Source organism: Electrona antarctica (assembly GCF_951216825.1).
Source record: "Electrona antarctica genome assembly, chromosome: 4".
Lineage (NCBI taxonomy): Eukaryota > Metazoa > Chordata > Actinopteri > Myctophiformes > Myctophidae > Electrona > Electrona antarctica.
The window spans coordinates 45,296,164-45,310,327 of NC_136809.1; the positions used below are offsets into that span (position 1 = coordinate 45,296,164).

The 14,164-nt window shown below is 40.9% G+C and overlaps 1 protein-coding gene across 1 annotated transcript; it reads left to right on the plus strand.

Moving 5' to 3' along the window:
- Positions 1–5,741: 5,741 nt before the first annotated feature.
- On the plus strand, positions 5,742–12,241 carry LOC306921524 (C-X-C motif chemokine 10-like). Its single transcript, XM_079498682.1, has 4 exons — positions 5,742–5,982; positions 9,389–9,521; positions 11,913–12,008; positions 12,118–12,241. Exons 1-4 carry the CDS (start codon positions 5,928–5,930, stop codon positions 12,155–12,157), a joined length of 324 nt encoding a protein of 107 aa, XP_079354808.1. The 5' UTR covers positions 5,742–5,927; the 3' UTR covers positions 12,158–12,241.
- The last annotated feature ends 1,923 nt before the right edge of the window (positions 12,242–14,164 follow it).

The window sequence follows — 14,164 nt, forward strand, 5'->3', positions numbered from 1 at the left end:
AAAAGGAGGCTTTGGCAAAGAAGAATGGACAACTGCATAAACAACTGGACTTAACCCAGGAAGAACTGAGAACCAAAGATGCTCTTTGGTTAATGGAGGGGGGATTGAGAAAGGAGAGGCAGGGACTAGCTGGTGAAAATGACGCTTTGTTTGAGAATGGACAATTCCAAGACCTTCTGAACCCCATCCAGGAAGAACTGAGAAACCAAGAGAGTCTTTTGCTAACAGAGGACGACAAACGTGGGACGGAGAGACAAGGACTAGCTGGAGAAATTGAGGCTTTGACCAAAATGAATGGGCAACTACAGAACCAAATGGACTTCATCAAGGAAAAACTGGGAACCAAATGTACTCTTTGGTTAATGGAGGAGGAAAAATATGGGAAGGAGAGGCAAGGACTATCTGGAGAAAAGAAGGCTTTGGCTAAGAAGAATGGGCAACTCCAGAACCAAATGGACCTTGCTGAGATAGAACTGAGAACCAAATATAGTATTTGGTTAATGGAGGAGAAATGGATGAAAGAGAGGCAGGGACTAACTGAAGAAAAGGAGGCTTTGACTAAAAATAATGAGAAACAGCAGATCCAACTGGACCTCACACAGGAAGAACTAAAAACCAAAGATAATCTCTGGTTAATGGAGGAGGAGAAATGGAGGAAAGAGAGGCGAGGACTAACTGGAGAAAAGGAGGCTTTGACTAAAAAGAATGGGGAACTCCAGATCCATCTGGACCTTGCACAGGAAGAATTGAGAACCAAAGATACTCTCTGGTTAATGGAGGAGGAGAAATGGGTGAAGGAGGGGAAAGAACTAGCTGGGGAAAAGGAGGCGTTGGCAAAAAAGAATGAGGAACTCCAGAACAAATTTGGCCCCACCCAGGAAGAACTGGGAATCAAAAATGTTTGCTTAATAGAGAAGAAATATGGGGAGGAGAGGCAGGGTGTAAATGGAGAAAAGGAGGATTTGCAGGAGAGAAATAGGCAGCTACAGAACCAGCTGGACCTCATTCAGGAAGAACAGAGAACCAATGAGAATCGCTGGTTTCTGGCATTAAGCATGGAGCAGGAGAAATGGAGGAAGGAGAGACAGGGGCTGGCTGGAGAAAAGGAGGCTTTGGCTAAGACGATTACACAACTTCAGAACCAACTGGACCTAATCCAGGATGAACTGAGAACCAAAGAAACCCTTTGGTCAATGGAGGAGAAGAAATGGGCAAAGGAGAGGCAGGGCCTAGCTGAAGAAAATGAGTCGTTGGCTGAGAAGAATCTGCAACTCCAGAACCAACTGGACTGCATCCAGGAAGAACTGAGAACCAAAGATGCCTTTTGGATAATGGAGGAGGAGAAATGGAAGAAAAAGAGACAAGGGCTAAATAGAGAAAAGGAGGCTTTGACTAAGGAGAATGCGCAACTTCAAAACCAAGTGGACCTCATCCATGACGAACTGAGAGTCAAAGAGAATCGTTGGTTCCTGCATTTAAGCATGGAGAAGGAGAAATGGAGGAAGGAGAGAGAGAAATTGGAAGGCAGTTATGACAAAACTGGAGAGTAAAATGTGTGTTGTTATAAGGAAATTATTATATGATGAACATGACTATACAACAGCAAAACTCCTCTTTCTTTTTAAGGGGCGCTAGCCCCTTCTATAAACAGCTTTTGTCCCCACACGTCTCAAGATTTGCCATTGACCACGGTAAGAGAATTCCGGTCAAATGTCTGCTGAATGGAGAAATGACGTCAGAATTCTGCTAAATATGATGTAAATTAAACATCAAAACATTAAACGCCATTGACATTGAAAGGAAAATTTAAGTCATATACTATAAACGAGCAAATCACAGGCAACAGCCATTCTGATTGGCCAATGGCCAGTCAATGGCCAGTATGAGATGATACATGATGATGTATGACGATAAGAGCTGTTAATTCCGCTAAATATGACGTAAATTAAACATCAAAACATTAAACGCCATTGACATTGAAGGGAACTTACATCATATGTAAACGAGCAAATCGGCTAACCAATCACATGTTGGTGGGATCGCTTGGCCAATAAGGGACCACCTTATGTACCTTGTGTAGCAATGTCAAATGTCCACTAACATAAATTGATGTACGATGACAAGAGCGCCCCTCATGTGATTTTTTTTAATTATATATAGAGTAGGGACAGGAAACCGAGCTTGGAGAAAAGGTACACATGCAAGACATAGACTTGGGTCCTCACAACTCACAATGAGTATGTGGTCCGTTCCGTGCATGCTGGAGAGCGAGCAAAAGCTGGTTTAATACTGTTCCCCTTTCCAAAGATGGCTCAATATCCACTGCATTTTGAGGGGCGCTAGTCCCTCCTATGCCCAGCTTTGTGTTTGTGTGTGCCAAATTTGAGATGATTTGATCGGCTGAGCACGGAATGTGATGTATGATGATGTATGGCGATGAGAGCGCCCCTCACTTCACACAAGTGTGATTTTTATTTTCTAAAGGAGGAATATCCACTGCCTTTTTACAGTGTGGCGTGTACTTGTGCCCGTCCAGCCGTCCATATGCAGCTAATCCTATAATTAATATCTGTGAGTCTTATCTGCAGGTCACGTATCTTGAGAATTGTCCGACTGACCAACCTCAAACTAGAGGACTCGAGCGGGCGTTGCGTCGTTTGGGACAGGGGCAGATGGATTGTACAAGAAATATCGATGAATATAAACGGATACAATTAGTATTGCATAACCGAGTGGGTCATGCATTTGCAACCTGCATTGTTAATCATGATTGTTCCTGTTCAACCCAGATTCAGCTCAAACAAAGGGTTACATTCATTTCGCTCCCATGCCACTAAAATGTGGAATTCCCTACCAACAGCCATTAAGAAATGTGAATTAGCTATAGCCTCCTTCAAAACCGCTCTCAAAGAGCACTTACAACTTGCAATTCGAAACTGGCCCCTGTAAAAAAGATTTTTCTATACTGTTCCCTATTCCCTTTTTTCTAACTGTGTATTTGATGATGATTATTTTTATTTTGCATTGATGTGTATATTTGTATGTCTTTAAATATCCTGATGAATTGAAAATGGAGGACCTTAGTGTTTTTTCTGGTTTTATCCCTTAGGAGTTTTTGTATTGACCTGTATAGCCTACCTTCCTTGGACTTTACCCATTCTGCAATCTGTTGATACAATGTTCAATATAACTCTCAATACTTGATACTATCAACATTCTTAGGAACAGTAGGCTACTTTGTTGTTTTAATTTCATACACCAAATATAAATAGCACATATATGACCAGTGCAGTTGTAGGCCTGCTTGTAAACAGAACAGCAAAAATGTGAGAGAGGAGTAGAGTAGACTTTTGATGAGACTCCTGAGAAGGAGATATTACATATGGACCCAAAGCCCATTCCAAGTAAGATGGTGGATCATACACTTTCTGTGTATGTCTGTCCTGAGGAGGAGTGCTGTTTCAAAATGATTATGCAAAGCCCCCAAGCAGTCAAATATGCTGCTGCTGCTTTCCAAGTAAATTGCACAACACTGATTCTTCTCATCACATGGGGTCCCCAGGAATGCTTTACACCAGCAACGCCCGGGGGTATTTAGGACCATTCAGGGCACCCAGCGATTTGCAGCTTCAGGGCCTATTTCAAGGTGGCACGGCGCCATCATGGAAGTAGCTAGATGTAGCCAAAACAAGGTTATTATTTAAGGTTCTGTGGTCTAATATCAATGCATTATGCACTGCAGCTGTGCATGAGTTGAGAATCACAGACCTACATGCCACAACAAACAGTCCACAGTACATAACTGGCATAATATTGAGTTATTATTCCTAGGGATTATGTTAGTAAGCATTGTATTCTCTCCAACAAGCTAAACATTTAGCTCATAATGTGACACAAGTTGGTATGGCTGAATGTTTGTTACTGTCAAAGCTTATTCCTTTTATTGCTAATACATGTGGTTTGTTTATCCTAATACAAATGAAAATCATCTAAGCATACAATAGGTCGAGCATTAGTAGATTGTGGAATAGTTGGCTAGACAGTCTTTACGTCTTTATTACCTTTTGTCATGTTGTCATGTTGTCATGTTGTCATGTTGCCATGTGGCCATGTTGTCATGTTGTCATGTTGTCATGTTGTCATGTTGCCATGTGGCCATGTTGTCATGTGGTCATGTGGCCATGTTGTCATGTGGTCATGTTGTCATGTGGTCATGTTGTCATGTGCAGCATGTGGTCATGTTGTCATTGGCTGATTAAATTGGTCATGCGAAGCTATGGGAAAATGAACCTGAATACAGACATGCCACCTTCCAGAAACCTGTGACTATAGTTATAGGCCTACAGAGCCTATACATGGTTTATTAATCTTAATTAACATGCATAATAAACAGTGTTAATGTTAGTAAAGCTTGAACAATGATATAACAAGGATGTTAGTGAGACTGATTCTGATGGAATAAATGTGGTTGTAATGCTATTATAAGGGGGGCTTGAGCACCCCTTATAATAGCCACTGCCACTGTCATTTAATATAATGACAGTGGCCTTGTGGTTAGAGTGTCCGCCCTGAAACTGGGAGGCCGGGGTTCGATCCCTGACCGGGTCATACCAAAGACTGTAAAAATGGGACCTGCAGCTCACCGCTCCAAGAGATGGGTCAAATGCGGAGAACAAATTTCACTGCGGTAACGTGTGTGACAAATCGTATGACTTTAAAAAAAAAATCGTTTTACCTTCCCCTCCTGCCCAAAGTGCTCCTGAAAAATGGAGACTGTCAATGAACAAAAGAAAACCGATATACTGCACTTGGTAGCAGTTTAGCGTCCCCTAAATATGATTCAAATTTGGGGTCATTCAAGCAATAGTTATTGGTATTGTAAAATAGACCCCTCCCACAAAATGTGGAAGCCAATTATAGCCATAATTGGAATGAAATCACACTTGTGTGTGAAGTGAGGGGCGCTCTTATCATCATACATCACATACCGTGCTTAGCCAATCAAATCATCGCTATGGGATACACACATTGCTCAGCAGTCAAATCATCGCTATGGGGCACACATAAATACAGTGAAAAATAGCTATGGACACACATGCACACAAGCACGAATGCACACACACGCACGCAAGTACGCACGCACGCACGCACGCACGCACGCACGCATGTTTTGTGTTCTTTTCTTCTTTTGTATGCCTACTGTTGTCAAACCTTGTTTGTTTGTTTTTATTTGTCTGCTTTGTTCAATGTAGTTGCCACTTGTAAAGCAATGAATAATGCTGGTAATAAGAATACACAGCAAAATACTAATTTAATTGTGAGAGTGTAAAGATGAACCTTTTGGAATGTGTTCAAGGGGATAAAAGACTGGAATATGTACTAACTTGCCCAGATGTGAAAGAATTGAAAACTTTGCATTTATTAGCCAGTCAGTTGGTTCCACAACTGTAAAATGTTTGCAAAGCAAATGGACTGGCTACAAATGATTGTAGCCAGTAATTGATTGTAACCCCATAAACTGTTTTATGGGGTTTTAATGTCTTAAAATGCTAACAGGAGATTTTCTCATGTCACAAAGCTATAATTATCATGCAAGCATCAATTGTCTTTTAGGTAGGAATGTAATTTCATTGGCAGAGTGTCATTTTCGCAAATCACTTTTCCACGAAAGAAACATCCTTTTAGCCAAGATGTCGCAACAGGCACTGTCTATATATAGCACCTCCTCCTGCAGTGGATTCAGACATAAGACAGGGGTACAAAGGCAGAGACTGGACAAGAAAAGTTAACAGGCAGAGGATTCACTTACTTTAAATATAACGCTAGTGAATGACGATCTGACTTTATATAATTGCAATACAGGCCACTGGTATGCAGTAACATTTTAGTACGATTTTTAACAGATTTGATCAGATGAACAGATAAAGATGTCTAATATCATCATTCTCATGGCACTTCTATCTTTTCTTACCATCACCGACGGTGAGTCTCATCTTTCATCTCAAATTTTGTAAAGTTTGGCGCAAGTTTTGTATTATGTTCCATTTTGTGCACAGTAGGCTAGTCTATAGCTAGTTCTTTTACAATGCATATTCTTACGATGGCGATGCTCGTTTTCTCCTGAGTGAGCTCCTACAGGCGGTAGTGCTCACTGTGACTCAACCTAACCTACCGGTAACTCTAACCTACAACTCTATGGCTGGGGTCACGCCCACCCACACTCCAGGAATTTGACTGTTAGCCTACAACTTCACTTCTTGTGCGACTGTGAAGAAGAGAGAAGTTGAGACATGCATCATGTCTCTCATAAAGGATGAACCTGGGAGACTTAACGAGGTCAGCTAGTATCCCGGTAGCAGAAATCTCTAGAAAAGTGTGTTCTTCGGAGCAGAGATCTCTGCTAGACTTCTTCTCTGCTAGGCTACGAGGGCCCGCATAATTTGGGAGTCAATCAGAGCCAATGGGATATAGAAAATGTGACTGATGCATCACGATCACATAACTACAGTTTGGACTAAATATGTAGGAGAAGACAATAGGGTAAAGAAAACGTTTGAAGAAAACGCTAAATGGCGTTGTCAGACACCAAAAGGTCGGGCCTAGGGAGTTAAGATATGATCCAAGGAATCCATAGAACATTTTTGATTGTATGGCATATGGTTCATAGGCCAAAAACTAGAAGCGACCTCTTATAACAGCCAGATGTGGGGTGGCGAATCTTCCTTGACCTACTGGGATTGTGTGTGCAAAGTTTCACACTGATCAGACTATTTTGTACTGATTTGTAGCCTACTGTTTTGAGCAAAACAGGCAATCGGAATGGAATCAGAAAAATCTGACGAATAGAATAGACCTATCACCTTTATTGATCCGGCGGGGTAAATTCAGGTGCCAGGGGCAGCATGGCAGTTAAGTTACAGATACGGAGTATAGTACTAGGTACAGTCAGGAAGAAAACATCACAAAAAAGCACCATGATGACCAAAAGGTCAAATGACAGCCTGCACCATGCAGGACAAAAAAACACACGTGCTGTGTCATTGAGTAGGCTATACATGAGAAGTTGTGTCACCAACCAGGCAATGCAGAATCCAAAATGTTTTGACTGTATTACCTATACTGTTCATTCATAGGCCAAAACATAAAGCGCTCTGTCATAGCGCCACCGTGAGGCCTTGAACTTAACATTTTGGGGTAGATGGTGCTTACAGTAGGTGTTGAAAGAGGACACACACAGACACCCAGAGATTATCAGTCAGGCACCATATGATGCTTCCTCGCTTGATTAACAGACCACGCCACCTTAAATAAAAATAGGAATGCAATTGATATGTGTCCAAACCATCAATACATTTTAAAAACACAAAGCATGTTATAATTGCTAAAATTAAGAAATGAAATAAAATAAATTATTCTTATAAAAGTACATTTTCCAAATGTAAAGGCCATTGCCACTAAATAAAGTATGCAGATGCATGCCTGATGTCCTTACAAACAGACCCTGCTGATGTCCATATTTTCTTTTGAAAAATAGCTTCCCTTAGCGTAGGCATAGATTGGACGTATGTTGCACAGGGCCAACATGTTCTAGCCTGCTATATTATGGTGGCCTGGCAGGCTGCTGTTAGAAACAATAGGTGGGCAACGTGGGTGGTGGGTAGCCCAAAGGTTGCCAGTTCCCATCCCGGGCCAGATGCCACAAAGATCTGGCAAAATGTCAGCTGGCAAACAGACATTAGTCAGCATGACGATCAGATGCAAGCTCCTGACCTATACCTTTGTGCCCTCAGGCTCAGGCACAAGTAGCATTATGACATTCTATTCCTATAAAGTACTATTCCTTTCTATGTTATTCTAATTTATAGACTAGAAAAGTGCACTGCTCTCTGAGCGAAGATCGTCGCCCGACGGCCGGCCATGATTGGTACTCGAGGCCTGCAAACGTCAATAATAGCCAATCAGAATGGGATATGAATTGGCCTTGAATTAGAATCGATTAAAACACGCAAAACAATAAAGATTATAGGAACAAAAAATAAAATAATTAAGTACTAAACCGTAAGCAAGAAGCACCATGAGGCAGATTAGAAGAATGTGAGGCAGATGTTCTTCCTTGGCCTGTGTGCATGCAATCAGTTTTACTCTGTGCCGAGCTGTTCACAGACTGAAGGCGAACTGGGACGAACAAAAAGAAAGACGGGGCCAAAAACATAACGTAATATCCAGCCTTTGGCCTGCCGGACAACAATTTGAAGCATGGAAATTGGGAGGGAGTGAAGCAGCATTTCTTAGTTTATTGCTACCCTATATGTTTTGAGTCAGTGGAGACAGAGCAGATTGTGCTATCCTGAAATAAGAAAAAAAATAGAACTGCAGTCATCAATATTTGAACATAATCAACACAATCAGCAGCAGCAACAAACTGAAAAGTGACAAAGAAAACTAAATTATCTATAATCAAGGAAAGTCTACACGGAAACTCCAATGTAACCCTATGTCATTGTCCCCACAAAACTGACTCTAACCCCTAATCTTGTCAGGGTTGTCGCCAATATAGGCCCTATCTATGCATGGCGGCCAAAGCCTGTCCAGTGAGCGAACATGCACAATATTAGCACCCTGACTCTGTCTGCAATCAGTGGCACTGTGGCAGGGATGAGAAACTGGGGTTCACACTGGTACTGATGAAGTCTAGGCGAGTACAGTACATCCCATCATGATAACTGACCTGGACTATGCAGATGACATTTTCCTAGTCTCAGATACAGCAGAGAAAGGAAGATACAACTGTTACTGGGGTGCAGGAAGATCGTCCCCAAGTTCAATGGCAAGAAAACAAAAGTAATTGCTGTTAACACGGAGGACAATTAATCAGTTAACATGAGTTTAATATGGAAGGTTAAGAGAACAGTGGTTCTCAATCTTTTTTGAGCTCTAGATAGCATATCTCAGTTAAATGATGACTGTTAAGGACTTGGTTTATTTCACCTTGGCTCGAATTAACAAATTACATTTATTGAAGCCCTCAGTATTTAATTTCAAGCGTTTTCTACCACACCACGCCCATATCCACCTTCCCATTGTGGTCCCTAGGTTGATTATCAGTCAGGGTGGTGGTCCCTGGTTCATAATCTGCTGAAAGCCCCTGCACTCGAGGAAAGGCTGTGCATGGGGTCACTCAAATGATATTCATGGTAATCCACCCATTTGAGTTTGAGATCCCAAAGTGGACATTTTGGCCATAAAGGACACTGTGGGGACACCGAAATCTGTAGTTTTCAACTTATTTGTTTCTGCAAGAAATAGGTCTGTACTAGTTGCTGTATGTTCTGCAATTTGGTGGTAATAATTAGTGACCCATGACTTCACTTCTTTCAACCCCCAAAAGGGATGAGCCCAGGGGAGCAGGGGGTGAACCTTCGCTGTCAGTGCATCAGCATGGAGAAAAGGCCCATCGGTCGTCACATAGAAAAGATGGAGATAATCCCTGCAAACTCACATTGTGAGGATATTCAAATCATGTAAGTATGTGGCCCTATGAACACCTTCGGTACACTGGTACACAAAACTGGTTATTCCCACCAAAGACCATGGTATAAAAATAACTAATAATATGCATAGTTTGTCCTCATAGCTTTATCTATTTCATAAATAATACCTTTGTAGAAACAACATAAGACCATTTGCAATGATTGGCAGTTTAAATGTACCTTAGATGCAATCTGAGAACCCGTCGGTTCTTGAGCTGCTGAATCAGGCTTGAGAGATTACCTTAGAATCTAAGGCTTAGATGAAACAATGCCAGTAAATAATTGATAAGCACTATTGTACCTTACAAAATCAGTTATCATTGAATACTGCGACTGCAGATGTTGCTGTGTTCAGTTTCAGTAACAGTGGTTCGCAAACGTTTTCAGGTCAGGTCACCCCTGTAAATATTAAATATTACATTTTCATCCACGCCACCCCTGAATTACATTGTTACTTTACAACACCCTACATTTTTGTGTAAATATTTTCCCCTAAGATACAGTATGTTACTAGAAAAACGTACGAATATTAGTTTCCATTATGACAGATTGAAAATAACTTTATAAGTATCCCTATTCTGGGAGGAACATTGACCAAAAACAGCCAATCTACATGCCGTCACAACGTGGCGCGTTGTGAACTTGTAGATCACCTATTTTTGGTAAGGAGGTTTGGTGGTTTGTCTTAAGTAAGTTATAAGTATAGAGGATTTAAGTGGTTAAACTGAAGTGATATGGATAAATTCTAAATATGATGAAAGCATTCTGCGGCCCTCGTGATTCGTGAACTTGTGTCACGGCATCCTAGGGTGCCACAGCACACACTTTGAGAAACCCTGCAGTAGAAAAGAATAACTCAGTAATGCACAAATGGGATACTGCTGTTGCTCCTCAGAGGAGAAAGGCAGAAAACCAACAATTCCAGATCAGAACATGAGCTTTAAGCTTTCTTAACTTTAAGAATAAAAGAAATGCACCTTGAGGTGAAACTCCGGCCTGCACAAACATCGGTTGTTCTGCTACTTTTGATTGTGACCTTGACCTTTTCAACCTGAAGTTAGACCATCTCTTCGGGGCAGCCCAGTGACCTCTGATGACATTTCAGGAAAATCCACCCATCTGTTTGCAAGTTTTTTTGTTCATTCATAGACAGACCCTCAGCCTCAGACACAGGCAGGAATTACAATACCCTGTCACAATGCATGGTGGACAGTGGAGTGAAATTGCGCCCTCGTGGGGCTCTACACGAGCTCTGGTCACTCACAATCAGATGCTTTGCTGCTTGTTTCTTGTAGCCATCAAATCTTAGATCTGCACCTACTGATATATTTGGTGACATCTAAATTCAGTAAAATGGACAAAACTGTTTGGAAACAATTCAGGAAATACCGGTATTACAATTGTGTTATACTCCTTTTCTGTTCCGGTTCAGTGTTTCATACATTAATTTTGTTTGAACTTTAATGGAAACACAAATGAAATCATACACCTGTGTTCATATACAACAGACATCCCTGTAAATTTTTTCCACAAATCTCTTGTCTGTTTCTGTCTGCAGTTTTTGCCAAAATGTGGTGATGACTGACTAGTACTTACATGTACGCATGTCATAGATGACTGGAGTCAAAGACTGGTCTCCAAGTACAGCTGATAACCTGTTGACTACTGCAATAGTACTTTAGGATACATGACAACCCAATGTCTATACATCTTTCAAAGATATGTCACCCCGGCCCCAACACATGCACAAACACATCCCATACCCTGCCATGAGCCATGGGGGCGTATAAAATAAATGAGGCATTATTATAGTCTGCTTTGGCATTGTGCAATGGGCCATGGCACAATGCCAAAGCAGCCAATAATAATGCCTAATTTATGTCATTCGCACCTCGGTGTCAAGCAAAGAAATACACGTTATGAGCTTGCAGATCTGTTGTCTTTGGCGCATGACACCGTAGTGAGACGAATTATGAAACGCGCTTCAGTCATCTATAACTGCAGATGATGAACTGACTAAATGGATCTTATCATATTGCCTTGCATTGCTTTCCGGACCCAGGTGCAGCACTATTTATGTGTTAAACTTAATTTATACTCCTTTATACTTGCTTAAAATAAGTGATTTTCGGCACCCGCTGGCCAAGTGGTCCAGGCGCATGCCACATATAGGCTTTGGCCTGACAGCGCATCGCGTGTTCGAGTCCCGTTCATGACGACCTTTGCTGCATGTCTCTCCCCTTCTCTCTCTCACTATTTCCTGTCCAATAAAGGCAGAAAAGCCAAAAACGTGATTTTCAAGCTGTTTGTTTGACAATTTCAGCAAGCAACACCATCTTACTGTGGAGGAGTATAAACTAAACTTCTTCCTATGTCCTGCAGTGTCACTCTTAAAAAGACTGGGACGAAGGTATGTCTGAACCCCGATGCCAGATGGGTGAAGAGAATCCTTGAGAAGATCAAAAGACAGCAGAATGGGTACGTTTTTTTGTTTCTTCAGCGTTGAGTGACCGATCCATCTTCATAGACAAAATTAATTATATCAAAATGTTTGCAAATATAATACAAATGTTGCATTTCTCTACAGAAGGAAACATCGCACCTCCAAAGACTCTGCTCATAAGTGAGATGCAGTAGGCCTAAGTGTTTTGTTGACATACATAGACTTAAGGTGGTTGCACACTGGACTCGTTTTTCGGAAAACAGATGGAAAAACGCAGCTAAAAATCTGAAAAACGCAACAATGTGCAGGGACCTTTACAGTAGCCTACTAAGTTGTGTTGGCAGCAGCCCTATAACCAGAATGTGAAAGCTTGGTTTGGATAGATAGACCAAACTTAGATAACAATGCAGCGCACCAAAGACATTTATTTCTTTGTTTAGGCCTACTTGTTTGCTTTTCATGAAAGACAGTAAACATTTGTATGAGATCTACTACAGCTTCTAAATCATTGCACTGTTAAGGGGTATATTCAATTCATATTTTTTATATTTCTATTTTTTTTAAATAAATTAGTCATTCCTTTGTATTTTGACATGCTGCATATTGCTTTATCCATTGTTGTTTTTACATCCATTGTCAATGTATATTACAAAGACTATAGGCTGCTGTATAAAATCACTACACAAGGCCATTAAAGGAGAATTCCATGCTAGAAGGCTTTCTTACCTTTCTTTGTAGTCGTTATGTCCCACCAAAGAGGTCCAGGTGTTTCTTTGTGCAAAAACTCCTTATTGGCTATTTCCCCTACCGTAAGCCCTCAATGAATTGCATTGAATGGGAATTGAATGGGGCTATGGGGTGTTGTGCTAATTCGCTTATTTCCATCGAAATTAGTAGTAAAGTGTGCCGCTTGGGATATTATTTACATTATGAAGAGAGGATATATACAAAATGGAAATAAGCGAATTAGCACACCTCATAGCCCCATTCAATTCAATGCAATTCATGTAGGGCGTATGGTAGGGGAAATAGCCAATAAGGAGCTTTTGCACAAAATAACACCTGGACCTCTTTGGTGGGGACGTAACAACTACAAAGAAAGCCTTTTAGTATGGAATTCTCCTTTAAACCTTCTGATTCCCAAGCAGGCTCTGCTAGGCCAGTCGTTCCCAAACTTTTTAGCTGAAGACCTAAAAGAGAATTGTCTCCCCAGGACCCAAACTAGTGAAAATAGTCAATCTACAAGCTCACAAGATCTGTTATTTTTACTACTTCTTTAAAATAATTATATATATTTTTTACCCATTGTAGGCCATTTATCATTCATTCTTATATTTTATATAAAATATTAGATATCAGTGGAAAACTGTTCCTCGTTGTTCAGACTCAGCACTTGAACCAGACAAGTACAAGCACACACAAGAATGCAATTACAGCAACAGGTCAGATTGTTCCCATGTTTGTTGTTAACCCGAGATGGATAATGCTATAATAGGTCCCAGAACAAGTTAATGCGGGTGTAGTGAGATGCTATAGCCTCACGTAGCCAGACAATATCACAAATCCGCCTGGGGCTATTTGCATTGCAAACTGCAAAGGAAGATAATTCTGGCTATACTTGAGGCTAGTGAGACTGTGGTTTTCAACCCTTTTCATATCAAAATCCATTATTTATTTGGCATTCGAGCCACCATTTGATATTTAGTCTCTCAGACCCAAAACATTTTGAATGTTGTCGTCGTTGGATAAGATTTTGTCCACAATTCCATGCTGTATTGACAGGCAAACGAACAAAACAATTCTACATTCTCTAATTGTGTAGACAATAATGTAACTCTTGAGAGCTTAAAATGAAACCAAATGGACCTGTAAGGGTCCATTTGCTTTCATTTTACACCCTCAAGAGTTAAAGTTCTCTAAAGGGTCCATTTGGTTAATACCAACTCTGCATCATTTAACTGACCTAGAAACCACTGGGTTAGACCATCAGTGGCAGATCTACCAGTACTCAGTTATGCACAACCGTGTCACAATATTGTACCTTGGTAAACACCCACAATATTTCAACACAATGGAAGACAAGTAGGAATTATTATTTTTACCATTTGTCTTTTTGCAGACAGGGAACAAATCAAATAGATATTCGAAGGCGTCATCATAAGTCTGGAAAGAGTCATTCCAAAGCACTAGT